Source organism: Eumetopias jubatus, unplaced genomic scaffold, assembly GCF_037043125.1.
Source record: "Eumetopias jubatus isolate StellerSeaLion01/CBP00866 unplaced genomic scaffold, mEumJub1_p1.0 scaffold_15, whole genome shotgun sequence".
In the NCBI taxonomy this organism is placed as follows: Eukaryota; Metazoa; Chordata; class Mammalia; order Carnivora; family Otariidae; genus Eumetopias; species Eumetopias jubatus.
In genome coordinates this window covers 93544807-93571496 of record NW_028274821.1, presented here as the reverse complement: position 1 = coordinate 93571496, position 26690 = coordinate 93544807, and the positions used below count along the sequence as shown (strand labels likewise).

The 26690-nt window shown below is 58.7% G+C and overlaps 1 protein-coding gene across 2 annotated transcripts in view; it reads left to right on the top strand.

Moving 5' to 3' along the window:
• NACC2 (NACC family member 2) overlaps positions 1 to 26690 on the top strand; it is a 65169-nt gene that overhangs the window by 22411 nt on the left and 16068 nt on the right. Inside the window, exons 1-2 of one of the 2 annotated variants that reach the window (XM_028094852.2) lie at positions 13987 to 14063; positions 15416 to 16360. In XM_028094852.2, the coding sequence (XP_027950653.1) occupies positions 15478 to 16360 (883 nt within the window). In that variant the 5' untranslated portion in view covers positions 13987 to 14063; positions 15416 to 15477. Of the gene's footprint in view, positions 1 to 13986; positions 14064 to 15415; positions 16361 to 26690 lie in introns of those variants that run through there. The other variant, XM_028094853.2, reaches the window with a different exon arrangement.

Sequence of the window (26690 nt, the reverse complement as noted above, 5' to 3'; positions counted from 1 at the left end):
ACTTTTTGATCCTGTTTGTTTGGTCCATTCGTCTGTTTCTCTGTGCCTCCCCCTTCCCTTGACATTAAAATTTCATTTTGATGTATCTGTAATTTTTTTCTTTTCGAAAGAAAGCTTTATTAAGATATAAGTCACATACCATACAGTTACCCATAAGGTACACAATGCAGTGGTCTTTACTCAGAATTGTGTAAACATCATCACAATCAATTTTATTATTTTTTATTTTTTTTTAAAGATTTTATTTATTTGTCAGAGAACACAAACAAGGGGAGTGGCAGGCAGAGGGAGAAGCTGGCTCCCCGCTGAGCAGGGAGCCTGACACGGGACCCAACCCGAGGACCCTGAGATCATGACCTGAGCCGAAGGCAGATGCTTCACCGACTGAGCCACCCAGGTGTCCCCACAATTAATTTTAGAACATTTTCTTCAGCCCAGAAAGAAACCCTACACCCTTTAGCTGTCACTCCTATTCCCTCTTTTCCTCCGTGATCCTCTACCACTTCTGGCTCTAGGCAACCACTGATCTGTTTTATGTCCATAAATTGCCTGTTCTAGACATTTCACTTAAATGGAATCATATAATATGTAGTCTTTTGTGGCTGGCTTTTTTTTAACTTACCACGGTGTTTTCAAGGTTCATCCATGTCGTAGCATGGGTCAGTACTTCGCTCCTCTTTATGGACGAATAATATTCCATTGTATGGCTGTGCCACATCTCATTTATCCATTCATCCATTGATGGACATTTGGGTTGTTTCCACTTTTTGGCTATTGTGAATAATGCTGCTATTCATACACCAGTTTTTGCATGGACGTTTGTTTTAATTTCTCTTGGTTTTACCTAGGAGTGGAGTTGTGTATGGCACAGGGCAACTCCATGTTTAACCTTTTGAGGAACTTCCAGATTGTTCTCCAAAAATGGCTGCACCCATGTACATTCCCATCACGTCTTCACCAACACGGTTAATCTATCTTTTTGATGATAGCCATTCAAGTGAGTGTGAAGTGCTATCTCATTATGGTTTTGATTTGCATTTCCCTAATGGCTCATGATGTTGAGCATCTTTTCACATACGTATTATTGGACATTTGTGTATCTTCTTTGGAGAAATGTTACCGATGCTTTGCCCATTTTTAAATTGGGTTATTTGTCCTTTTATTGTTGAGTTGTCGGAGTCCTTTATATATTCTAGATACAAGTTTCTCATCAGAAATATGATTTCCAGGGGAGCCTGGGTGGCTCAGTTGGTTAAGCGACTGCCTTCGGCTCAGGTCATGATCCTGGAGTCCCGGGATCGAGTCCCGCATCGGGCTCCCTGCTCAGCTGGGAGTCTGCTTCTCCCTCTGACCCTCCCCCCTCTCCTGTGCTCTCTCTCTCTCTCATTCTCGCTGTCTCAAATAAATAAATAAAATCTTTAAAAAAAAAAAGAAATATGATTTCCAGACATACCCTCCCATTCTTTGTCTTTTCACCTTCTTGATGGTGTCCTTTGATGCACAAAAGTTTTTATTTTTTAATTTTTTTTAAAGATTTTATTTATTTGAGAGAGAGAGAGAGAGACAGCAAGAGGGGGAACACAAGCAGGGATGTGGGAGAGGGAGAAGCAGGCTTCCTGCCGAGCATGGAGCCCGATGTGGGGCTTGATCCCAGGACCCTGAGATCATGACCTGAGCCGAAGGCAGTCACTTAACCGACTGAGCCACCCAGGCGCCCCGCACAAAAGTTTTTAAAAACCAAGTGAAGTCAAATTTATCTGGTTTTCTTTTGTAGTCTGTGCTTTTGGGGTCATATCTAAGAATCCGTTGCCTAATCCAGGGTTACAGAGATTTACCCCTGTTTTCTTTTTAAGTGTCGTATAGTTTTAGCTCTTATATTCAACTCTTTGATTTGTTCTAAGTTAATTCTTGTATATGGTGAGAGGTGAGGGTCCAACTTCATTCTTTTACATGTGGATGTCCAGTTGTCCCAGCACCATATTTTGAAAAGATTATTCTTTTCCTGTTGAATGGTCTCGGCCCCCTTGTTGTTTGATCCTAGATTCTCCCTTTAATTCCACTGATCTGTGTATGTATCCTCATGTCAGCACCACACTGTTTTGATTACTGTAGCTTCATAGTAAGTCTTGAAATCGGGAGTTGTGAGTGCTCCAACTTTGTTCTTTTTCAGTAATGTTTTGGCTGGGGGCGCCTGGGTGGCTCAGTCGTGAAGCGTCTGCCTTTGACTCAGGTCATGATCCCAGGGTCCTGGGATCGAGTCCCGCACCGGGCTCCCTGCTTGGCGGGAAGCCTGCTTCTCCCTCTCCCACTCCCCCTGCTTGTGTTCCCTCTCCCGCTGTGTCTCTCTCTGTCAAATAAATGAATAAAATCTTAAAAAAAAATAATGTTTTGGCTGTTCTGGGTTCTTTTTACTTCCATATGAATTTTAAGATTAGCTTATTAATTTCTGTGATGATATTAGCCAGGATTTTGATCAGGATCACACTGAATCTGTGGATCATTTTGGGGAGCACTGCCACTTTAACAATGTTAGATCTTCCAATCCATGAACATGGGTATCTTTCCATCTATTTAGAGCTTTAGTTTCTTTTCAACAAAATTTTGCAGCTTTTGAAGTGTAAATGTTTACAGTACTTCTGTTAAATTTATTCCCAAGTATTTTATGCTTTTTGATGTCATTATAAATGGAATTATTTACTAAATTTCATTTTCAGATTGTTTGTAGCATATAGAAATACATTTGAGTTTTGTATATTGATCTTAGATCTTGTAACCTTGCTGAATTCATTTATTAGCTCTAATAGTTTTTTGGTTGATTCCTTAGAATTTTCTGTGTTACAAGATCATGTCATCTACAAATAGAGATAGTTTTACTTTTTTTCTTTCTAACTATTTTTATTTCACTTTCCTGCCCAGTGGCCTCCACTAGAGCCTCCCCTACAGTGTTGACCTCCTTGCCTTCTTCCTCACATAGTAGAAGCAGCCAGTCTTCTGCTGTTGAGTATAATGTTGGTTGTGGATTTTCACATATGCAGTTTTTCAGGTTGAGGAAGTCTCCCCGATTCCTAGTTCACTGAGTGTTTTTATGTGTTGTTTGTGTGTTCCGTGTTTTTGGATGACAGATGTTAGAATTATCTGACAGAGTTTAAAGCCTCACTCCAGTCTTTCAGTGTTCCGTATTCCCGGAAGTGGGAGTCTAACATAATTTTGATTCCAGTTTTGATATCAGTTTGAATTATTTAATAGAGTCGACGATAAATCTTCTATTTCTTCATAGTCTTGAGCACAGTGTAGAAGTTCTCTGGTTGGTCAAACAGTATAAGGAGTTTGGGAAATTCAGATTAACTACTTTCCTCATGAGAAAACACATCCAGATCTTGATAATAAAATGCTAAAATGGGCACTAGATTTTTAAGTCTCCCCCCCACCAAGTTATCAGGGCAGTCTGATTTATTCAGGATTGTGGAAATTTGGAGTTTTATATGGAAATACTTTTTGAGCTGGTTGTTTCTCTGAAAACGGTCCCCTCCCCCTTAAATGCTGGCTTATTTACAATATTAGAGGTTCCCTTTCTTTATATTCTGGGAATTTTAAAGGTTTTAGATTTACAAAATCATTTATTATCTGTTAGTGTGTGAGGACACAGCTCCTTAAGAGACTGTAAGTCACAAACACCCTTCAGAGTTAGGAAAAATTCCAGCCTAATGTGAGAAAGGGCTCATCTTGGGTCTAGACACAGAGAACCTGCAGTGTTAACCATGGGTCAGAAGTAAACACGCAGAACAGCTCACCTTTCCTTGTCTGATGAGAGAGGTTTCTCTCTGCTGTGGACATGAGCTACGTCCTTGATGGATGAACAGACATGACAGACAGCATGGATGAGACCCCTCATCCGCCCCGCAGAGTCTCCTCGTGGTCAGACTGGAAAGCCAGACCTCAGGCATCGCCGCCCCCACCCACTCACTGGCTCACAGCTCTGGGGGTGCTCTGGACAGGGCGGTCCTGGTGACCACAAGTGACCCAGGATTTGGATGGGCGGACAGGCCGGCAGGCAGAAGGCTGGCTGGGAGGGTGGGCACTGGGGGAGCAGGTGGTCTCCTGGCCCCTCGAGGCTAATGTCCTGTGGAGCAAAACCCCTCATCCTTGGGGCTGTCTTTTCCTATGGAGAGAGAGCTTTGCGTCTTTCCTGGACAAAAATGAACGTGTTGATGGGTAACGTGACAGAGCCTAGGTGGACAGCGAGTCGGAGGGTGTCCTCCCAGCCAGTGGTCATCTTGGAGCGATCTTGGGGGCCCTACTTCCCTGTGATGGTGAGGGGACATTTACTTTACTGCCAGGTGTTTGAGAATTCTCGGAACGGTGTACCAGCCATCTGGAATCGATGTTTATCTCCTGAGCTTGCTCCCCTCCCCAGCCTGCCTGCCTGTTTTCTGAGCTGGTGGTCTTGGGTGTCTTGCTGGGGGCGACCCGCTGGCTCCAGCTGCCACATGGGCCTCCTGCCGCACCCTCTCCTGGCAGAGGGCAGCATGTCCCCACCTCCCCACCGTCCACCGTTCCCTGCCCTGCCTCTCTTGGCTCCTTTCTCTGCTATCTCAGAGTGAGCGCCGGCCTTCCCTGGACCTCCAGCTTCTCTTGCGGGCTGAATTCCCAGCTGACCCCTCAATGGCCAGGGCCCCCCAGGGACAAGGCCGGGCTTGGGAAGCCTCGTGTTCTGTGGGGCCAAGTGAAGCATCTCCGTGGAGCAGGTGCCCAGCGTGGGTCCGACTGTGGGGGGCAGCGCGTGACCCAGTCCGGTGTTGCTGGAGTAGCAGGAGCCCTGACCTCACTCACTCTACCCCGGTCAGGCAGTGAGCTGGTGGCTGTGGCCTCCCTGACCTCCCTGGGATTCCAGGGCAATTAGGGACCAGGCCTGGGAAGGGCCTGTGCCGTCCCCTCTCCCCAGCCCCCGAGCAGGGGAGAGTCTCCTTCAGCCTAGAATGTGGTGGTACCAGTGGGCCTTGTCCCTACTCTGTGACAACCCAGGATGAATAGTGTGCTCTGAGGCCAGGAGGTGTGGGTGTGTTCCACACACACCTGTCTCCACCTCGGCTCCCCTTCCACCTGTGCAGACCCCCCCCCCAGGCTCTCAGGTGGCGTTTGGGTCTGGGAGGGCTCCGGTATGCAGGAGGGAGGTCGTGGTAAGCCCGATGCCCATAGCTGGATACCCGGATAGCCGCTGCCTGGCGGTGGGGTGGGGGGCATGAGCCGGGAGGGCTGGGGCCCTGGAGTCCAGAGGGTGGTGAGGCCACGCCCACCCAACTGCGTCTTCGATGGTCACCCAGGCGTGTTCCGTTGCTGTTTTGTCCTCTGTGTCGACTTCCACCCTTGAGGTGTGATGGGCCCGCGGGAAGGGGTGGGCCGGGCTGGGCCCTCAGCCTGGGGGGACAGCAGGCCTGGCTGATCCTCAGGGACTGCACAGAAGGCCTTTCACCCCCTTGTGTCAGCTGGCCAGCCCGTCCCGGGGCTCCTGCCCTTCCCCATGTGAGCACTGGGCCCTCTCTTCCCGGGCACACCGGCTGGCTGGTCCGGTCCCTGTGCCGCAGTTTCTGCGAGGTCTGGGTGTCTGCAGCCCCCACCTCCCGGCTTGCCATGGGAGCCACGAGAGGTACGGGCTGGGGGCTGCCGTGAGCCCTGATGGGAGGGGAGTGGGGTCCTGCCCACTGCCCTGGCGGTAAGCGGCATTCCCTGGGCTGTAAAGTCAGGTATTTATGGCCTTTATTTTTCATATCAGTAATTACCTTTTATGGCCCCGGCTGTAAGCCGCGGCCTGTGCCTCAGATCCCGGGCGGAGCACAGAACCCGCACCCCCCACCCCCCTCCGCTCCTCCTCCACACACAGCAAGATGCGTCCGCCTTGCACAAGGGCTTGGGGAGATCGGGGTTTGTGGTTAAGATTCTCACATTGGAGCACAAGGACAATTATGTGTAGCTTTTATTCGGCCCCCAGGATTCTTACTGCATTATCTATATTTCCTTTAATTTGTGGGATTTCTAGTAAATGGGCTTAAAAATAGGTCTGGGCGTGATGCCAGGCAGATGCGGGCAGCAGGCTCTGTGTCTCCTCTGAAGGCAGAGTGGGGCAACCCCTGTGTCACTTGGGCCCGTGCCTCCCACAGGTCCCCCGAGGTAGTCCCGCCACCGCACCCAGGAGGAGCAGGGCCATGCCAGCCCAGGTGCCCTGCTCCTGGACGAGAGGCCAGGCTGGGTCTTGGCTGCAGCTGGGGGCCAGGACCAGGGCTGGGCCGGGGTGTGTGCTGCTCAGGAAGGCAGGGCTGGGGGCATTTGGGGTCTGGGTGAGGGGTGGTGCCTGCCGGGCCAGGTGGAGGCTTGAGCACCTCTACGCTCACTGGCTGAGCTTTGCCCGGGGGCCCCTGGTGCACCAGCTGCAACCTGGCCCACAGGGGCCCTGAGATCTATCAGTGCCACCTGCTGGGGTCCCAGATGCCCCTTTGATGCCCGCCTGTGAGGGTGGGCACTGTATCGGGCCCTAAATAGCTGGCGTGGCCTCTGTCTTCTTCCTTGGCCCAGACCCTCCTGTTCTCTAGGCTCCTGTGCAGTGTCTCCCTGCAGGCAGGAGGCCTGGCCCCAGGCGGCAGAGCTGGCTGGAGCCCACCCAGATCTCTCCTGCCCATGCAGGGCTGGAGCCTTCTCCGGGCTCAGAAGACCCACCGTCCCACCCTCGTGGCCCTTAAGTGGCTTGGCGCTTTGTCCAGGATTCCATCCCTAGAGTGGGGCGTCACCCCAGAGGGTGGGGACATTTGGTTCTCCACCACTGGGTGAGCTGAGCAGGCAGGGGGGTGGGGGGGCGGGCAGAGTGTTCAGAGGGTTAAACGTGGAGACAGGGTGGTGGAGACAGCCCCCACCCATGGGGTAGACCCTCACGGACCACGGGGGCCTCTGTGAGCCGGCTGGCCGCGTCAGGTGGGCAGCTGAGTGTCCTTGGGCAGGGAAGGAGGCACATGCTGGAAACCCCGTAGGGAGAAGGTGAGACAGGCTGGCTGGCCCTGGGGGACTGGGGCGCATCCCTGGGCTTCTGTGGGCATGTCCCCCACCCCACGCTTGTCTCTGACTTTAGGGCCGACAGGGCTGAGGTTGGCCAGGAAATGGCTGGGGACCCTGCCACCCAGCCCCAGGCCACCATCACCAGCAGCCTGCTTGCCTGGAGCTCCGAGGTGGGGTCTGCTGCGTCGTGGCCCCGTCCCTGTGTAATTGCCCCCCCCCCCAGCGGCTGATTTAGTATTTCTGTGTCGGTCTGATTTACATTAGGTTTTTAAGCATAATTAGAAATGCAGGGGAGCTTTGTGTCTTACCTCGACTATTTATGGCATGATATGCAGATGAGGAAGGGCTATGAATATTAACGGGCGGGGGTGTGTGGCGGAGTCGCTGTGGGTAAGGAGTTGGTGACCGGCACAGGGCAGCGCCCGCCTCCTGCCGCCCACCGGGGACCCCCCACCTGGCCCCCAGGTGCTCTGGGACCCCCTCTACCCCCACCACGGGCCATCGGCAGGGGAGAGTGCTATGTGGGCTGAGGAGAGGGTCCAGCTCCCTGGGGCCTGGCCAGCTCAGTCTGGGCAGCCCCCGAGTACCCCCGAGCCAGGGGTGCGAGGGGGGGTACCTCACGTCAGCTGATAAGGGAGGAGAAGGCCCGTCTGCATGTGCGCAGAGCTGGCTTTTTAAGTTATTAAACTATGCCCGAGGGAGACACTCTTCAAGCTTACGTTATTTAAATTACAAATACGGTGAGGGAGATTGTCGGCTCTGTTCAAAACACTGCTTCACATTCTTCGGAAGCCTTCTGGAACTGTTCTGTGACTCATGTGTGAGGACTTGCTGGGTCCATAGGGCTCCCGGCTCCTCCTCTGAGGGACCGTTCACACCGTGTTTGTTTGTCCCCAACCCCATGCCCACGCTAGAGTCAGCATATTTGAGGGAAGGGTCGGAGGCTGGCATGTCGGTGGCAGGCGGTCGTGCTCGGTGGGCCACACTGGCCACTGGACTGGACCCTTGTCAGAGCCTGCACCGTGGGATGCCTACCCAGACGCAGGACCCGCTGTCCCGTCCGATGGGTGTCTTCCCAGCCTGAGCCCAGCCCCCTGGCCCTGCAGCGTGGCTCTGATGGCCGTTGGTGGCCTGCCCAGTGCCCTGGGTCCTTGGGCGTGTGCTGGTCTCTGAGGACCAGCCCTGTGTCTGTGGCGCTCTCCTTGGGGCGGCACGGGGGAAGACTTGATAAGCACATGTTTGAATTTGCAGATTCTGGCTTGCTGCCCTTTTCTGTTTGGGGAAAAAAAAAGGTTCCAGGCAAACGTGTGTTAGTGGAGTTAAAACCGGCTCTGAGGCTTGATGCCGGTCCAGGCTGTGGTCTGGGGCGGAGGCGCCAGGTGCCAGGAGTGCGGTGAGCCAGGGTGGAAGTTTCCGGGGGCCTGTGTGCCCCTTCCCCTGGGGGTCTCCTCTGCCGCCGAGCTCTGGGGGCCCCCCCCTCTCTTGACAGCGAAGCTCGCGCTGGCTGGGTGCCGACGCGGGATGCTGGGTGGGGAGAGGGCAGGTCCTGGCCCCCAGGCCTCTGCAGGGTCACGCTGTCGGTGCCGTGGTCTCCTCGTCCACACCCACCCGGAGAGCAGGGGCTGGGACGCAGGCGCACAGTAGGTGCGGGGGCTGCACGTTGGGGGCTGGGTGGAGGGGGCTCCTGGCAGCAGAGACCTCACCCTGGAGCCCTGCTTCTGCTCACCCTGGTCCTTGAGGGGTGACTGGCCCTTCCATTAGCAGCAAGGCTGTGGCTGCTCAGCCGTTTTAGGATGTATTAAAAGTTGAATGCAGACCGGAGGCCCAAGCTGGTTGGTGCCTCACCCAGCCCCCAGGGGACCTGGCCCGCCCTGAGCTGGGCTGTGCTGAGAACCAGCCCCTCTACCCTCGAAGGGCCCACCTCCCTCCCTGGCCCCCTCAGAGGAGCAGAGCCAGAGCATTAACTGGGGTTGGGGATGGAAGTGAGCTTCTGCTCCCCATAACCAGAGCCTGCCCTGTCACTGAAAAGCCAAGGCAGGTGCTCTGCAGGCCTCGGTCCAAAGTGAGCCTCCCTCCCCGCCGACTCCCCCTCACCCTCTCTTAGCAGCCTTGACGGCTCAGTGTGTGCGCGCCGACTCACAGGGTACCTCGTCTCCCTCCGGGCCCCGGACCCCCGAGCACCTTGACTTTTAGGAGGTGTCCCTGTGGCCGGACTGGCTTCTCCCAGGATGGCGGGGGCAGCCCCCAGGATGGGCTTCGGCCTCTGCGCAGGGGAGGCAGGGAGGCAGGAGGGGCTCCTTTGTTCCTGGTGCGTCTGCCTCCCTCTGTGCCCGCTGCGGTGTACTAGCTGTGTGTTTGCTCAGGCCCGGGCCTCTTACTAGATTGGAGAAATTAAATCCTGCACAGTAATTGTATTTAATTTCAGTTACCTCGCCTCTCCTTCCCTTGCTGGTGGTGACCCTGCAGAAGTTAAATGCTGCGTTCCTCTGCCAAAGGAGGCTCCCTGGGATCTGGGGGTGGGGGTTGGGCGGACATGGGAGAATGAGGAGCGGCGGGGCTGGGGTCCTGGCAGGGCTTCTGAGGAAGTCTGGCAGGGAGCTGCAGACCTTGGAGCCGGGTCTGGGTGGGATCCTGGGAAGGAGGCCCCTCCTCTTGGATGGCCCATCCTTCTCTGGTCCTCTGAGCCCCAAAGGGAAGACCTTGGCGTGCTCCTGGTACCTGATAGAGCCCAGTGTGGCCGGCCGTGGCCTGGCCACACCCCGAGAATCCGTGCCCCACTTGCATGCTGCCTAGGCCCTCGGGCCCTGTGTGGGTGCATGTCTGCAGCTCTTGGGAGAAGAGACACCACACACACACACACACACACACACACACACACACACACACACACACACTACCCATGTTTTCTCATTCTGGGGGAGGTCTTGGAGTCTGTTTGGGGTGGGGACCCCCTGAGGCTGGCACAGCTACAGGGGCTGGACTCTGGCTTTGGGGTTTCCCAAAGTGGGTTCCATTCTGAAGGGCATTATGAGGGGGGAGGGTTCCGTGGTGCAGTGGCTTTGAGGATGGCCAGAATGAATGGAGAGATCTCTGATGGTCCTCCTGGCTCTTCAGAACCTTCCAGACGCCACTGGGTTGGCGACTGTTGCTGTGGGGTGGGGGGAACCTAATGGGTGTTGCCCGGGAAGCCGGGAGATGGGGAAACTGAGGCATAGAAGGGGAAAGGTGTTCTTGTGGGCCTGGGCCCCGCCACACAGGGAAAGGTGAGGGGGTGTCCCTGCTGCCCTCAGCCCGCTCAGGTCCTGGGGCGCTCCTGTCTGGCCACCGTGCGAGGGTCTGTCGGCCCGAGGCCTGTCCTGTTTTCATGGCTCTGGGCATGTAAACCAAGCCTTTATTTTATTCTTTTCTCCTGAAGTCCAGCTTTGTTCGCGTCCTGGCCAAGGCTTCTAAGAAAGCAATCTAACCCCCCCTCCCCCGGCCCCGGGGCTCCCAGGGGCTGGGCTGTGGGGCAGCGGCTCCGCCCGTGCAGGTGGCTTGAGGACACAGGGGCAACAGCCCGGCTGTCCCCTCTCCCCGGGGATCAGACGGCCTCATCGCCTTCTAGGAGAATAATGGTCCCTCTCTGGGTGCGCAGCCTGGCCCGCAACCCTAGGGCGCAGGGGCTGGCCGAGACGGGCAGGGGAGGGGGGTGGAGGGAGACACCCACCTGACCACCGCCTCCCGTGCAGGTCATGGCAGGTAGGCGTCCTCGAGGTGCCGTTTACCGAGGCATCGTGCCAGGCTTGAGCCGAGTGCCTGACGAATGCCATTGCCCTCGACCCTGCGGTGACCATCCAGGGTAAACCCGACCCCCCTTGACAGATGAGTATCCCAGATGTGGTGCCACCTGCTTGAGGCCACAGGACATGGACACAAAGTAGTCGGGGCGGGGCTGGCGTGAGGTGGGGGGGCGCACTGGCCTGCTGGGACCCAGGATTCCGACCCAGCCGACCAGGCAGAGCCTGCTTTCTGAAGGGACGGGCTCTGAGGGCCTCACGCTGTCCCCTGCTCTCAGTTTGGGACCTGGCCACTTCCCTGCCCAGCCCCAGGCAGTTGGGGCCCTCTGGGAATTGGTGCCCAGTGCAGCGTTGCTGGTCTCTGCCCACCCCCGCCGGCCTGGGCCCCCCCCACTCAGCGCCAGAGCCCTCGTCTGGCCCAGGGGAGCCTGCCTGGCTTTCTGGGAGACTCCTGGCAGTAGGTGCTGTGGGTCTGTGAAGGGGCCATTTGGGGGGCTCTTCTCCAATGCACTGTCACTGGCCAGCACAGCCCCACACTTGCGGCCCTCCCTGGCGTGCCCAGCATTTGCCTAAATGCCCAGCCGGCATTGGGCAGACCCACCCTGCCCTTGTTCAGCTCAAGAGTGGCGCCTGGCAGGCTTCTCGGAGGAGGTGACAAAGAGGCAGAGTCCTGAAGTTGGCGGGTCTGTCCCAGGGAGTGCAGGTTGTGTGCCCTGGGGCCTGGGGGCCGAGTCCTGCACCCAGGCCAAGGTTGGCCCTGCCCTCCCCTTCCCTCCCCAGCACAGTTCCACCAGACTTTGGCCTCTGTTTCCCCATTTTGGCCCTGCCTGTGCCCTAGTCTGCTTCCCTTTGTGGCTGCGTGGCATGTGGGGGCTGTGTCCCCCGCCCCCACCCCAAGGCTTCAGCCCCCTCATCTTGAGGGGGACTTCCACCACCATTGGACTTCCCCTGCGCCCCAAGAGAAGGAGACCATCCCCAGTCTGGGGGCCTGACAGGGCTTCTGGAAGGGGCTTCCCTGGGTCGGTCTTTCTGGATTTGGATAAAGGTGAGCTGGCAAGGCTGCCCCCCTCCTTGGAGCTGCTGCTCAGGGCAGCCTAGTGGCTGTCCCCCAGGTGACGGCTGACCATGGCCCCAGGACCTTCCTAAGGGCAGTGGGGACCTGGCTGTGAGGGGCGTGTGGCCTGAAGCCCGTCTGCCCGCTGGACTTGCTTCATGCAGCTGGAGGTGAGGGAGGGCTGAGGTCTGGCCTCGCTGCATCACCGGGGCCCTGGGGGGCTGAGGGTCAGGCCCCTGAGTCCCCTGGCCGGCCCCTGCATCCTCAGAGCAGCGAGCGGGGACCAGTTCTGTCAACACTGCACCCACAGGGTTTGTCATCTGGAGGGTAGTCCTCAGCCCCCTGCAGGAGGCCCAGAGCCGCCCCTGGAGGAGCCCCTGCTGCTGGCCGCTGGGCGCTTCCCTACACCTGGGTTTCTTCCTGCTCCGTTCTTCCGCAGTGTTTTATCTGCTCTCGGAAGCTGAGCCGCCGTGGGAATGGGGAAGCGCCAGATGGCCCTTTCTTTCTCTCCGGATGCCACTTGCCGGTGGGAGGGCTGCTGCCTGGCCCCCCCAGGCCCTCCCTGCTCCAGCCACCAGGGTTAGTTGTCAGGGTGGTGGCCCACCTGTGCCGGGGGCTGCAGGGGACCGGACCTCTGACCCTGCCGGTCTGGACCCCCTGCCTCTCTCCAGGTGCCTGAGGTCTTCCCAGGGCCACAGTTGGTGGCAAGAGGGGAAACCGAGGCTGGGCGGGCCATAGGCGGTGTGAGCCTGGAACAGGACAGGCAGCATGCACAGCACAGCCTCCCCTCCTGAGAGAGGCCCAGGGGCGGTAGGATGCAGTGGGCCCTGCGCGGCAGCCTGGCCTCCTTCGTACCGTCACCCTCACGGCTGGTGACTTTGCTGCCCGCCCGTGGGGATGGGTCCGTCGGGGCTGCTGGTTGCGTCCACCCGGGCCTGGCCCAGCTGCACGCACAAAGTTGTTCTCGACAAGACCCGTGTCGGGGGTTGGGGGACAGGGTGACTTCCCTGGGCAAGCGGGATGGGGTGTGGGCTGTACGGGTTGGGCCTGACTGCTCCGGGGACCCAGGGAGAAGTGTGGAGGCCGAGTGGGGCGCTGCGGGGCCTCGGGCCTCCTCTCCCACTTCGTTCTCTTCACCCCCTTCCTCGCCTTCTCGTGCTGCTTTTCCCATTGCCCCTCCTGCCCCCCACCCCAGGGCTCCCCACCCTCGTGCGGCTCGTACCCTGCCGGCCCCGCCCCCTCGTCCCACCCCGTCCCTTTCCATCTCCTTGTCCCCATCCCCCAGCCCATCCTTGCCACCCCCTTCTCCCCGACACCCACCATCCCTTGTCCTCCTCACCCCATCTTCCTGCCCCTCCTCCCCCCGCCCCCTGCCCTCCCCTGCCCCCTGCCCTGTGCCCCTTCCCCCGTCCCTCCACCCCCTGTTCCCCGACCCAGCTTGTCCCCCACCCCGTGTCCCCTGCCCCAGCCCTCCTGTTCCTCTCCTCCCCCACCCCCTTAGTCCCCCAGCCCCTTCCCCCGTGCCCCCCCCGTGCCCCGGCCCCCCCCCCCCCCGCCTGCCCTGGAGGAGTTGGGTGGCTCTGCCAGCCCTGCAGACTGTTTGGAATAGTTTAAATGCTTTGACACTCGGGCTCTACTGGATGGCAGAGCGGCAGTTTACTGGGTAATTCACATGCAGAGCTGCACCATAAATCTCGGGCGCTCAGTTGCCGTGGCACCACGGAGCGTTTCCCCACGTACAGTACAGTATTTCTGCCATCTTTGTTTGCATTGCGGTGAGTCATCAAAGTCTGTCTTGTACCAACACCCGGAGCCGTGCATTCCTCTGGCACCGGCACTCCACTGTTTTTAAAGCTGGGGCTGGAGCTGGCATTTACTTGGGCTCCGAAATCAAAGGCGGCTATTCATTCCCGAGAGCTGCCTGAATGTCCGTCTGCATCCGGCCTCTTCATTTAGATGCTGTGCGCTGCCCCGGAGAGCCGGGCTGGGTGCAGCTGAGCTGCGGCCGCCGAGCCCAGCGCGGAGACTCTCTGCCCTCCTCCCCCTCCTCCTCCTCCTCTCCCCCCCGGCTCCTCGCGCCCTCCCCACCCCAAGGGCTCGCGCTCCGTTTGCTGCATTCCCGGAGCAGCCAGCGAGCCTGCCCCTGTCAGGCTGAGCGGGCAGTGCCGGGCCACCGGCAGCAGCCGCCAAAGGTAGGTCTCCCCTGCAGGCCGGTGCCACGGCCGGCCCGGCAACTTCTCTGCAGCGGGGGCACTGCGGGCCCTCCCCCAGCGGCCACCCATCTGCCCAACTCCTGTCGCCGGGGTCCAGGCGCTCCGCCCTCCCTCCGCCCTCCCTCCCCGGCCGCCCGGCGCCTCTGCGGCCGCCTGCACTTTCCTCCCGCGGGACAGAGCAGCCCTTTGTGCGGGCGCCGCTGTGCGGAGTTGGGCCGGCGCCTTCTCCGCCCGGCCGTCCCCAGCCCCCCCCCACCCCCCCGTGAACCGGGCATCGGATCAACCTCGCTGGAGCCCCGTCCCCCAGCCCCTAGGGCGCCCGGTGGCGGCAGAGGGAGCGGCATCCCGAGCCCTTGCCGGTCCCTCCCCCGTCTCCCCCTGACCCCTTTAGTCACCTGGGCTGGGACCGAGCCAGCAGGGATTGGCCAGCGTGGGGAGCTGGGGGACTGGGAGGGCAGGCAGGTGGGGCTGCGCCAGGCTCCCCGCTGCTGGTCCGGCCGGGTCCCTGCCCGTGGCCCCGGGAGCTCGTCCCGGGGGAGGGGCAGTGGGGCGGGCGCCTGACTTGGAGCTTCCGCTAACTTGGCTCACTGCCCTGGGCGCCCCCACCCCTGGCCATCCTCTCTCAGCCACTGGGTGGGACTCCCCCTGTGTGGGCCCTCCGTGCGGCTAGTGCTACAAGGGAAAAGAAGAAAAACAAACCAGAAACCAAAAGACCCCCCTTGCAAGACCCACTTGCTCGCTCTGGGTTCCGGCCCCCCCAGGGGAAGGGCTGGGAGGGGCTCCTCTGCTGCTAACTTTTTCTTGGGGAGAAGAGTTTGCAGACACGGCCCGCCACCCTCACCCCTCCCAGCCGCCGCCACCCTCACCCCTGGCAGCCGCCGCGGGTGGCAGTGCCCTGTTCCGTGTTCTGTCCTCTGTCCTCTGTCCTCCCCGTCCTCCCGGAGCGCAGGCCTCTGTTTCTGTTCCTGGCGTCTGCTAAGACGGGGCGTCCCTGCCCGAGGGCTCCGGCGCTCTCCTGGGGGTGGGCTCTGGGAGCTGCACGAGGTGTTGGGGGCACGCCCCTGGCTGGAATGCGGCTGTGCAGCTCTGAGCCCAGCCAGGGTCCCGCCACCCCCTGTGAGGAGCTTGGCCCCAGGACCTCCCCTGGGCCCCTTGGCTGGAGGGGTTCCTGCTGGAGGGCCGGGGCGGCGGTGGGGGGGGGGGCACCGCGTGGAGGAGGGGCGGAGGAGGGCACGGGCACGCTGGGGCGGAGCGCATTTGCATACCCTTGGTGGGTGGGCCCTGGCGTCTAGGGGCCTGACCAGGTGTCCCCATGCCCTCTCTCCCCACAGATGTGCCCCACTCGGGCGCTCCCGCGCTGAGTCTGAGGCCCGCCCTCTAGCGCCTGCCCGCCATGTCGCAGATGCTGCACATCGAGATCCCCAACTTCGGGAACACTGTGCTCGGCTGCCTCAATGAGCAGCGCCTGCTGGGCCTCTACTGTGATGTGTCCATTGTGGTCAAAGGCCAGGCTTTCAAGGCCCACCGGGCCGTCCTGGCCGCTAGCAGTCTGTACTTCCGCGACCTGTTCAGCGGCAACAGTAAGAGCGCCTTCGAGCTGCCGGGCACCGTGCCGCCCGCCTGCTTCCAGCAGATCCTGTCCTTCTGCTACACGGGCAGGCTGACCATGGCGGCCAGCGAGCAGCTCGTGGTCATGTACACGGCCGGCTTCCTGCAGATCCAGCACATTGTGGAGCGCGGCACAGACCTCATGTTCAAGGTGAGCTCGCCCCACTGTGACTCGCAGACCGCCATGATCGAGGACGCCAGCTCTGAGCCCCAGAGCCCCTGCACCCAGCTGCAGCCGGCCGCCCCTGCAGCCCCCCCCTACGTCGTGTCCCCCTCCGTGCCCATCCCACTGCTGACCCGTGTGAAGCATGAAGCCATGGAGCTGCCGCCGGCCGCCGGCCCGGGCCTGGCCCCCAAGCGCCCGCTGGAGACGGGGCCCCGGGATGGCACAGCGGTGGTGGGCGCCACGGTGGCGGGCGCAGCCCCTCTCAAGCTGCCCCGGGTCTCCTACTACGGGGTGCCCAGCCTGGCCACCCTCATCCCCAGCATCCAGCAGGTGCCCTACTCCCAGGGGGAGCGGACCAGCCCGGGGGCCAGCAGCCTGCCCACCACCGACAGCCCCACGTCTTACCACAACGAGGAGGACGAGGAGGAAGACGAGGCGTACGACACCATGGTGGAGGAGCAGTACGGCCAGATGTACATCAAGGCTCCTGGCAGCTACGCAGGTAATGCGCCGTGCAGCCTGGCCCCGGGTCCCGACCACGCCACCCGCCCGTGCGTGTGGGCGCGCCTCCAGGCCCTGTGGGTACCGAGGCGAGCCTGACCTCAGCCCCATGGCACGGCAGCCTGGCCTCCCCCATACCTGGTTCATGTGCCTCCACCTCCCTGGGTCCAGCGCCGAGGGACATGCCGGAAAGTGCTTGTTGAACTGAATGAGCTGCCCCCCGTTATTTGTGAGGGGTCCCCCACTGGGGGCCTGCACACCTGAGATGCCCCCACTTAACACGGTGTTACAGATCGCATCCCCGTCTCTGGAGACCATTCAGGGTCTGCTAGGTAGAGGGTCCAGTAGTTGGGGTCCCGGATCGGGTGTCCACCTGCCTTCCATGTTCCCCGAAAACTGGCTGTGCGCCTGGGCCTGCTGCCTGCTCATTTGCATGCAGGGCCCGTGCCCAGTGCATTGGCTTTGGACACATGGTGCTAGAGGGAAGTGACGTCCCAGAACTGGGGCCCCCAAGGGGCAGTGTGGTGACTCTTTCCTCCCCTCTGTTCCCCTATGTCCTGGTGCCCTGATGGGGCAGATGCTGCCCCCCCCCCCCCCATCTACTCCACCTCCAGGCCCGTACTGGTCGATCCGACCAGCTGGGGCCCTTGGGATGGCCACTCCCCGAGAGCAGCCAAGGACTAGATGGTATGGCCAAGTCGGGGGAGCAGGGAGGCTCTGCCTGGGGCGCCCGCCTGCCCTCAGGGGCTGTGAGTGAATGATTTTTCCCTAGAGCTCATTATTTGAATGTACGTGGTCATATCGAGTGACTTCCACAGGACATGAGCATGAAGACCACGTTGATCTGGACTTGGTTCTTCTTGGAGTGGCAGAGGGAAAGGCTTGCTGTCCTGATACCGGGAAACCTGCAGGCTCTGGCTTGGCCCTTCAGAGGGCCCACTGGGCTTGGGCCTTACGGGGGCCTCTGGGAACGTGCCCCGTATGGAGTTTCCTCTGCCCACTGCTGACGGCCACCTCCGGACCCGGGGAAGGGCCACGTGGAGCCCCAGACCCAGCCAGAGGGAGCTGGAATCTGCCAAGGGTCCAGGGGCAGGGCCTGTCCACCAGTGGCCCACAGTGGGACACCGGAGCTGGGAGAGAACCCCAGCCTCCAGACGTCTCCATCCAGTGTGGCCATGAGCCTTGGCAGGAGTGGGAAGCTGAGAAATGGGAGGAGGTGTTGGGATTGCTGGGTGCAGGTGCCATGCCAGAGCCCATCCGAGTACACCTGCCCATCCGGCCGGACGAGTCCGGGGCCCTCTCCCGACCTGGATAGTGGCCTCTCTGTGTCCTTGGGTTTTCCAAGGAGCCAGTGGGACAGTGGCCATGGAAAGGCCAGGGTAGGGGTTGGAGGCGGAGCTGCCCGGGGCTGCCCCTCTGCCTTGACCGTGACCCAGCTTTTCTCACCAGTCCCCCGCCCTGACCCCCTCCAGCGCTCACATGAGATGCCAAGGGCACAGGCCTGGCCCAGGGCCTGCAGGGGTCACCCATCCGTCAGCATCCCTTACCTCCTTCTCCCGGGGGTGTCGGAGGGAGGGTGGGAAACGGGAGAGGACAGTGGGCGCGGGAGGGCAGGGCTCGGGGCCGGCTTGGGGCGCTACAGTCTGGGTTTTCTCCTCGGTGAGACCATAAGTGGGGCAGGGAGGGGGGGTGTGATTTCTTGGTTAAAATCTAGGTTATTGGCAGTGACGTCGCTGGCATCACTGGGCGCCGGGTGAGCTGGGAAGAGGGTTGTGGGGGAGGGGGTCGTGGGGGCAAGCAGGCAGAGAGAGGGGCCTGCCCTCAGAGGCTGCCTGCCTGCACCCCGGGCTCCCGCTGCACCCTGGCTTGGCCAGGTTGGGGGACATCCTAACAGCCTCCCGGGTCGCTGAGCAGCCTGCTGCCTCCAGTCTGGGGCCTGGACACGGGTCGGGCAGGCCTGTCTTTGAGCTGGTGGAGTGTGTTCCAAGGTGCCCCCCCCGCCATATAAGGACATGTGGGAGTCCCCCCTTCTTCCTGGCCTGTTTTCCCCACCTGTCAAGGGAGAGGTGGGCCCGAGTGACCTTCAAGGGTCTTGACCAGCACCGTCTGTGTAGGAAGGTGTGGGACGCCACAGGGGTGCCCCCCATCTCCACCCTCCACCTTGTGAAGAACCATTAGTAGCTCCTGGGTGTGAGTCTCTTGTTTTGGAAATCAAGGAGTTAAACATGACAGATGAGGTTAGTTGGCCGTCCCTGGTGGTCCCACTGTGTTCCTGCAGGGCCTGTGTCCCCGTGTCTCCTGCACCTCCTTGTCCATTGTCCTTTGGGCGGAGACACCATAGCTGATTTATCTAGTCCCCGAGGACACTGGGGTTGTTTCTGATTTGTTGCTCTTAGGACTAAGTGACCAGGAAGGTGCTGAGTAGGGGCAGCAGGTGTCGATAGGGCGGGTCAGGCTCCCTCCCCTCTCCACAGCTCCTGGCTTGGGGCGGGGTCTCCTCGGGGGCTCAGGAGGCCCCTGCTCTAGGAGCGAGGCACTGCCCCGTCAAGGCGGTGGGGGTTGGTGTTGGTTTGGGGGTGGGCGGGGCACAGAGGGCAAACCAGTGTGGTGAGGGGTCTGCTCCCACAGGCCGTGAGCAGTGGTGGCCCAGACAGGGAGACAGACAGACAGCAAACAAGACCTTGAACAAGTATTTAATCTTGGCTGGGGGTTGTCCTGAGGCAGGATGGGCTGCCCCTGAACCCCCGGGAGTGACGCTCAGGGCCAGGGAGAGTGAGCTGACCAAGGGTGTGGTGGGAGGGGGCTCCCTCTGCCGTCTCTGCAGGTGGGGTGAGGCTGGCCTGAGGGGCCACCTTCTGTGCCTCTGCCCCACTGCCAGGCTCCTGTGGCGCCTTCTGCTGCAGGCCCAGCCCCTCCTTGGTGTGGGCAAATGTTGCTCCTGCTGATGTCAGAGACAGAGGCACCCCGAGCCGGGCACTTCCACCTTCACCTGCTCCCAGGAGGGGACCCCTGTGGGCCGCTGTCCCGGGGTGTTTGGTGGCTGTGGGCCGCTGTCCCGGGGTGTTTGGTGGCTGTGGGCCGCTGTCCCGGGGTGTGCGGTGGCCCTGCTCTGTCTTGCTCCCGCTTCCCCCTGGGGGCCGGCTGGCTCCCCTGGGTCTGCCCATTGTCCCGACACCAGACATGAGTTGGGGTCCTGGCACGCAGCAGCACATCTGTTCCCGACTCCGCCCACTGCGAGCAGTAGCTGCAGGTGGCCCCTGTGAGCTCCGGAAGGAGTGTGCGCGCTCTGCCCTGGACCAGGCCCTGTGCAGCATCACCCACGAGGTCGGTGCTGTGTCGACCCGCAGCTGTCCACCCCTCCACCCCTCCCCTGCCTGTCGGCCGCTCCCACCTGCTGCCTCTTGGGGGTCTCATAGAGAAGGGGAGAGGTGAGGTTTGTTCTGCAAATCCTAATCCCAAGCAGCTCTCACAGCTTCCCGGCGGGGGTGTCCACACTGCTGGAGCTCAGCCCCACTGCTGGGAGGGCCCAGGGAGCAGCAGGGGCTTTTTGTCCCTGGCCTGGCGAGGGTGGGGCCCAAGCAGAGGTGGGGTGGGCTTCCTCCCTTTGAAGGCAGCACAAGGGAGGTGCCGACCCTGGTGTGCCCCACCCTTGCTGGCCCTGGGGTGTTGGGAGGCCCGGCAGTGCACTCCACCTGCGGTTTGGGGCTCGTTCCCAAGAGCCTCCGGGGTGGCCTCCCTGGCTCCCCGGTCCTCAGTGTCTCCTGTCTCAGGTAGAGGACAAAGCACGTCGTGCGACCTCACGCGTAACCTTCCACCCCGAGGACTCCGGGGTTTCCTCCTACGGCTGTTACTGAGGTCTCACTTCTGTGCCTCTGGGAAATGGGTGTGAAAGGCCCCTGAGTCTGGGCTGTGACAGCAGAGCACGGTCACCCACCCGCCCCCCACAGGCTCCCAGCTGCCCTCTGTCCCTTGGGATGTGTTTGCCCGTTCTGGAACATCAGGTGAGCCATTGTGCGCTACGAGCTCCCGCTTCCCTTGTTGGCAGAATGCGCGAGGGGCTCGTCTGTGCTGCGTGGGTCAGGCCCTCGGTTCCCTCCCCTGCTCTAGTGCTTAGTCAACCATTTCTATGCAGTAAACCAGGCCTGTTCCAAGGGTGATGAGTCTGGTGGTTGGAATCAGTCCACTACCACGGTCAAAGCGGCACAAGAGACAGAACAGTCTACCTCCCGTACAGTGTGTCCTGGGTCCTCCTGGCCCCCAGCAGCCCCCCCGCCCCGCCTTTCTGTCCCTGCCGCCTTGCCTTTTCTAGAATCTTTGGAAATGGCATCGTACTGAACGGAGTCTTTCCTTTTTCTTGCCATGTTTTGCATTTCACGCATGTGGCATTGGTCCTCGGTCGCCTTGGTCGCAGCTGTGGACGTGGCCCCCGGTGGCAGATGTGTGGGTGGCCTCTGGAGGGGGGCTGTGATCATCAGGCGGCTGCGAACATCCACGTGCCTGTGGGACTGCTGGGTCACATGAGGAGCGCGTGAATCGCGCCTCACTGCTGCACGGTTCGCTGGTCTTCCGAGAGTTGTTTTTTGTCATGAATGATTTTATGGGTTTTCACTTTAATTTTGCAGACATGTTGCGTCAGCTCACTTTCAAATGTTGAAGCCTGCTTGTGCAACTGGGATAAACCCCACTTCGTCATCATGTGTTGTGGGTCTTGTATGGCGCTGGGTTCGATTTGCTACTGTTTGCTTACGGAAATCAGCTTGTGTGTTCCTGGAGGTCAGGCTCCTGTGGCTTTCTTACAGCGTCTTGCGTGTCCCGGGAACGCAAACTTTCTGTTCCCTCCTTTCGTTTTTGAGAGTTTGTGTAGTAAGTTTGATGTTATTTCCTTCTTGTGTGTTTGATAGAATTCATTCGCCGGTGAAGCCACATCGCGTTCAGTTTCTTACTGTTGTTAATTGTGCAACGGTTTTTAAGGGTAAATTCTGTTCTTTTAGATACAGAACGATTCGGATTCCTCTTCCATCATGCTCCAGCCGTGGTGATGTGTGTGTCTCCTGGAGCTTCTGATGCTCCCGTGGCTGTGGCGCCTCGCGTTCTGGGCTTTGACCACGCTGGTGCCGTGAGTCCTGTGGGTGCTTCTTACACATCGCACATGGCTGAGACCGCGGGTTCCTGCGGTCCCACGATCCGTCTTTTATCTGGAGGGCTTCGGAGCCTGATGCGGGGCTCAGTCTCACAACTCTGAGATTGTGACCTGAGCTGAAATCAAGAGTTGAACGCTCAACCGCCTGAGCCACCGGGCCGCCCCTCTGCCGGCCCCTTTTGGGTTGACTTTTTCCTCCTGGGCCCCACTGTTGACCTCCTCTGCCCTTCAGTGGCCTGTGCCCTCAGACGCCTCCCCGTCGGCCCATCCACTTTCTCAGTGACACCACCCTCATGCCTCCGTGCGTTCCGGTCCCCTCTGGCCCCTCGAGCCGTGTGGGCACGTGCTCCCCAGCTCACCCGACGCCATTCTTCGTACCGGAAATAGCCAACTATCTTGGTTCCGTTTCTAGTCCATTTAATTAATTAATTAATTAATTAATTAATTTTTTAAAAAGATTTTATTTATTTATTTGACAGAGACACAGAGAGAGAGGGAACACAAGCAGGGGGAGCGGGAGAGGGAGAAGCAGGCTTCCGCGGAGCAGGGAGCCCGATGCGGGGCTCGATCCCAGGACCCTGGGATCACGACCTGAGCTGAAGGCCGATGCTTAACGGATGAGCCACCCAGGTGCCCCTCTAGTCCATTTTAAAATCTAAGTCCAGGGGTGCGTGGGTGGCTCAGTCTTGAGCCGAAGCCCCTGACTCCTGATCTCAGGGTCGAGAGTTCACGCCCTGTATTGGGCTCCATGCTGGGTCTGGAGCCTGCTTAAAAATAAATAAATAAGTAATTTAAGTCCATTTTGGCGTCCGGCTTTCCAGTTCACACCGATGCAGGCAGTCCTGTCATTGCCTCTGTATGCCCTCGTCTGGTCCCCGGGGACCCTGGCCCCCCCAGGTCGTGCCCTGCTGCTCTGCATTCTCCTGTAGATGGACGTGCGCAGGGGGCCAGGGGCTGGGGGCCGGGCCGCGTGGAGCCTCGTGTGTGTCGTGTGAGTGCGTGGCCACAGTGGTTGGTCTGCTCCTTCAGCAGTCAGAGGGCGTTTGCGTGGCTTCCGGTCTTCAGCAGTGACGAGGGAGAGGCTGGTGCAAATGGGCACGTCCCCACATTTGCCTGTCCTCGAGGTTTCTGTCCTACGGGGTGGACTCCCCCATGGCAAGGTGGGCCTCACAGGGCAAGCATGCGTTTGACTTTGTAAGACGTTGCCTGGCTCTTGTTGGAACTAGTGCTGCGGTCACAATGCACCCGGATGCGCCACGTTCCCGCCAGCACTTGGTTTTGTCTTATTTTAAAGCCTCTCCCGCCGGGCTGTGGTAGTGTTTCTCCGATGTCCGATGATGTCGGATTTCTTCTGTGTATTCACCACCCATGTATCTCCCTGGGGCCTCTGCCTCTGAATCTTGTCCCTTCTTACTGGGTTGTTTGGATATCGAGAATGTTATGTCCCTACAACAGTTGTGCAATCTTTATGTATTCGGGCGAGGGCCTCTGTTGGGCGTGTGATTCACGAACATTTTCTCCTGGACTGCTGTTTGTTCATTCCCTTGATAGAGTCTTTCATAAACAGACATTTTTCCTGGCGCCTGGGTGGCTCAGTTGGTTAAGCATCTGCCTTCCGCTCTGGTCATGATCTCGGGATCCTGGGATCGAGTCCTCCATCAGGCTCCCTGCTCAGCAGGGAGTCTGCTTCTCCCTCTCTGCCCTTCCCCCTGCCTGTGCTCTCTTTCTCTCTCAAATAAGTAAATAATCTTTAAAAAAAAGTGAAAAAAACCCCTTCGATATTTACCCACGTTTATTTTGTGTAGGTTTGAGTTTCCATCTGATATCATTTTTCTTCTGCTTGAAGAATTTCTTGTGACTTTTCTCACGGTCCTGGTGATGGACCAGCAGTGAATTCTGGAAACTTGCAGAAAGGTTTCAATAGCACCCTTTTCAGAGTCTGCCTCTGTGATGCGGGATGCACGTGCAGTAAAACCAACAGGCGTCCGCTGCACGGGTGCCTCCTTCACCACGAACATGTCTGTGCTGGAGTCCCACGCGGATGCTCTCATTGGCTCAAGGTAGACACCTCTCTCTTGCTTTCCTCCCAGGAAATCACAGGCCTTCCCCGTGATTTTCTGCACGCACTATGTCTTCCCAGGCTTCTCTGGGAAGAGCCCTTGTGTAGTTTTCTGTGTGTTTATTCCGTGATGGTTTGCGGAGCTTTTTGGGACACGTGTGTTTGTGCTGCTATTTCTCAGGTGACTTCGTGCCCCTCTGCCCAGAGCCCCGATCACTTGTGCTTTGGTCCCCGAGATCGTTGAGGCTGCGTTTGTTGAGTGAGTACTTCCTTTCGCTGTTTCTCCACATTCACCCATCTTTTTGGCGGCTCTGTCTTGCTCTTCCCTTGGCCGCCCACGTCTCCTCTCATCGGGCTCCTCTGCACATGACTGTAGTAGCCGTGGTCCTGTTACGTCGTTGGGGTAAAGCCTCTGCCCTCGCCCCGTCCTGCGTCCTCTCTTGGCCTGTGCATCCCCAGAGCGTCCCCACTCTTGTGGGGTGAGCTGCCTGCCCTTCTCACTCTTCCGGTTCCGTGTGTGTGGCCTAGACATCCTGCCCCGGCCTCCGCTTGCCTGCATTCCCTCCAGACACTAGAGGTTTATTCGCTTTTTCTCTGGATCAGTAGCAGTTTTTGTATTTTGTTTAAAGATCTTTTTCTTCCACATCCAGGTGATTGTGATGTTCTTCTCTGTGTTCCTTAAAAAACAAAAAAAGAAAAAAACACGCACAAAAACTTTGATTTTTGAAATCATTTTAAGTGTACAGAAATGTTTCGATAAGTGCCCTCTGCCCAGCCTCACTCACAGGTCAGAACGTGCTAGGTTTGCTTTGCCGTCTCATTTCTCTTTATATGGAGAGGCTGTGGGATTTTTGAACCGCCTGAGAGCACGTTGCAGAAGTTAGGCCCATCCGCCCCCCGGTGCCGAGCATTTCTGGCAAACGAGGACATTCTCATGAAAACGCGGGAGCACGTTCAGCACTCGGAGGCCGGGCTGTGGTCCAGCACGCCTCCCTAGCCTCAGTCTGCGTCGGGGTCTCCCCATTGGCCTCTCCCCGTCCTCCACAGCCACGCTGTTTCCCCGATCCCGGGCTCAGGGCAGAAGCACACCCTGTATTTTGTGGCGATTCTCTGCCCTCTCCTTAGTCTGGAACAGTTTCTCTCGCCCTTTGTCCTTCGTGACACTTCCCTTTCTCCAGAGCACGGTTCAGCTGTTTTGCAGAATGTCCCTCTGTTTGGGTTTGTCGGGTTTTGCCTGGTGATGGGGCTCGGGTTGTGCATTTCGGCTGGAACTCTGAGGAAGCCACGCTGGGTCCCTCCCGGTGTGTCCTGTCAGGCGGCGCCTGATACCGCGCGGCTGCTCGGTGGTGACGGGTGACCCCTGCCAGCTAAAGCTGCGCTTTTCCCTTTGCAAGAAGAGACTGTGCGTTACCCACCTTTCCCCCGGCAGTTTTAACGTCCAGTGAGGGTTCCTGCCGGTTGCGAAATGGTGATTTCTAGCTCCTAAACCCCCGGTGTTTGCTGGCGGTCTTCAGGCAAGGGCTTCCCCACATCCCCCACTCGCTCCTTCATTTATTGTTTATTTAGTGTTAGCATAGAGAGTTTTTAAAGCATCTTTCATACTGTCTTATTCCACAAATGTTGCAGGACCTGGCCGTTCTTCCTTCAGTGGGGAGTGGCACGTGTACCCGCCGTCCAGGTGTGACGTCTGCCTGTTGCTCCCAGGGTGGCGTTGACGGTTACACGCTCCTGGCCGTCAGAGCTGGGATTTACAGATTTAAAAACCACGGGTTCAGGCCAGTGTTTCCAAATCCAGTTCGGCCCCAGGGTCGTCCTGGCCTCCCCTCTTACGCCTGTTCTCCTCCTGACGGACAGGGCTCTGGCGCTCCCATTTCCGTAGGAAAGGCTCTTATATCTGCAGTACGTCTGGGGTTGGTATTTTTTTTTTATAATGTGCTGCGATATGGGGCCCAACGCCGACTTTTCCCCCACCTGACTCCCCAGTGGGTCTGCCACGTGTCATCGGGAGACCACCTCTTCCCGCACCATTGTGCCGCGCCCGCGTGGTGTAGTCCAGAGGTGTGTGTGGTGCGCGAGCCCCCCCGGGCCGCGCCATGCCCCCCCCACGAGCCCCCCCGCGTGCCCCTGAGCCAGCGTGTGCCGCCTGCATGCCCGCGTGAGCTCCCTGTCTTTGGTTCTGTTCTTCAGAGTTGCCCGGCCTGTCTCCTTTTTGCATTTTTATGCACATGCCTTTTAGAATCGTTCTGTCAGTTGTCACGCACAAGGAACTGCCCGGACCTGGGTGGGGTTGCGTTGACTCCGTCCTCTGTCAGGCCTGGGCTGCGCTGACATCCCGACGGTGCTGGGTGTTTCCCTCCCCCCATTTACATCTCTTTTGGGTTTTTCTTGGGACTGTCCTGTCGTTCTCCACACATCTGTTAGATTAATTCCTAGAAATTCCTTTTTTGTTTGAATCTACGTGGTATTTAAGTTTCTGCTTTCTTTTCGTTGGTTGTTCCTCCTGTATAGAAACAAATTGGATTTGTTATTTAAGAAAAAGTCTGGCCACAGCTCACGTACCTATTCTGCTGGTTTGCCTGCAGATTCTTCGGGATTCTCTCTGTGTGCAGCCTTGGTGTCTGCTAGCCCCGGGGCTTTATTTCTGTCCCTGACCGTGCGGCTTTCTCTCTGCCCGGCTGGCCTGGCCAGAGCTTCTGTCTCATCTCCAGACTCGGGGAGAGCTTTCCATATTTTGTCTTCAAGGAGGGTATTTGCTCCAGGCATTTGTGACGCACATTAGGAGATTAAGGACGTTCTTTTCCTAGGTTAAGAACATTTGTTTGTTTTTTTCCATAAGTGTTGAATTTTCACAAAAGCCTTGTCTCTAAATATTGAAACTGTCGCATAGTTTTGCTCTTCTTTTCTGAACTATGGAGATTGCTCTTCTGAATATTCAAACAAGACAAAACCAGACACTTGTTCAGCCCAGTTGTGATTGAACCCCTGGATTCGGCTTCCTGGTTCCTCCCTCCCTGTTTTGGGTGACTGTTGTGAGGTGTGAGGCCCTCCCCAGGGTCCGACTCCTGGTAGGGGTGTCGGGCAGAGGAGGTGAATGCAGGCGAATCGAGGGGAGCCACCCGCTCTGGTCAGAGC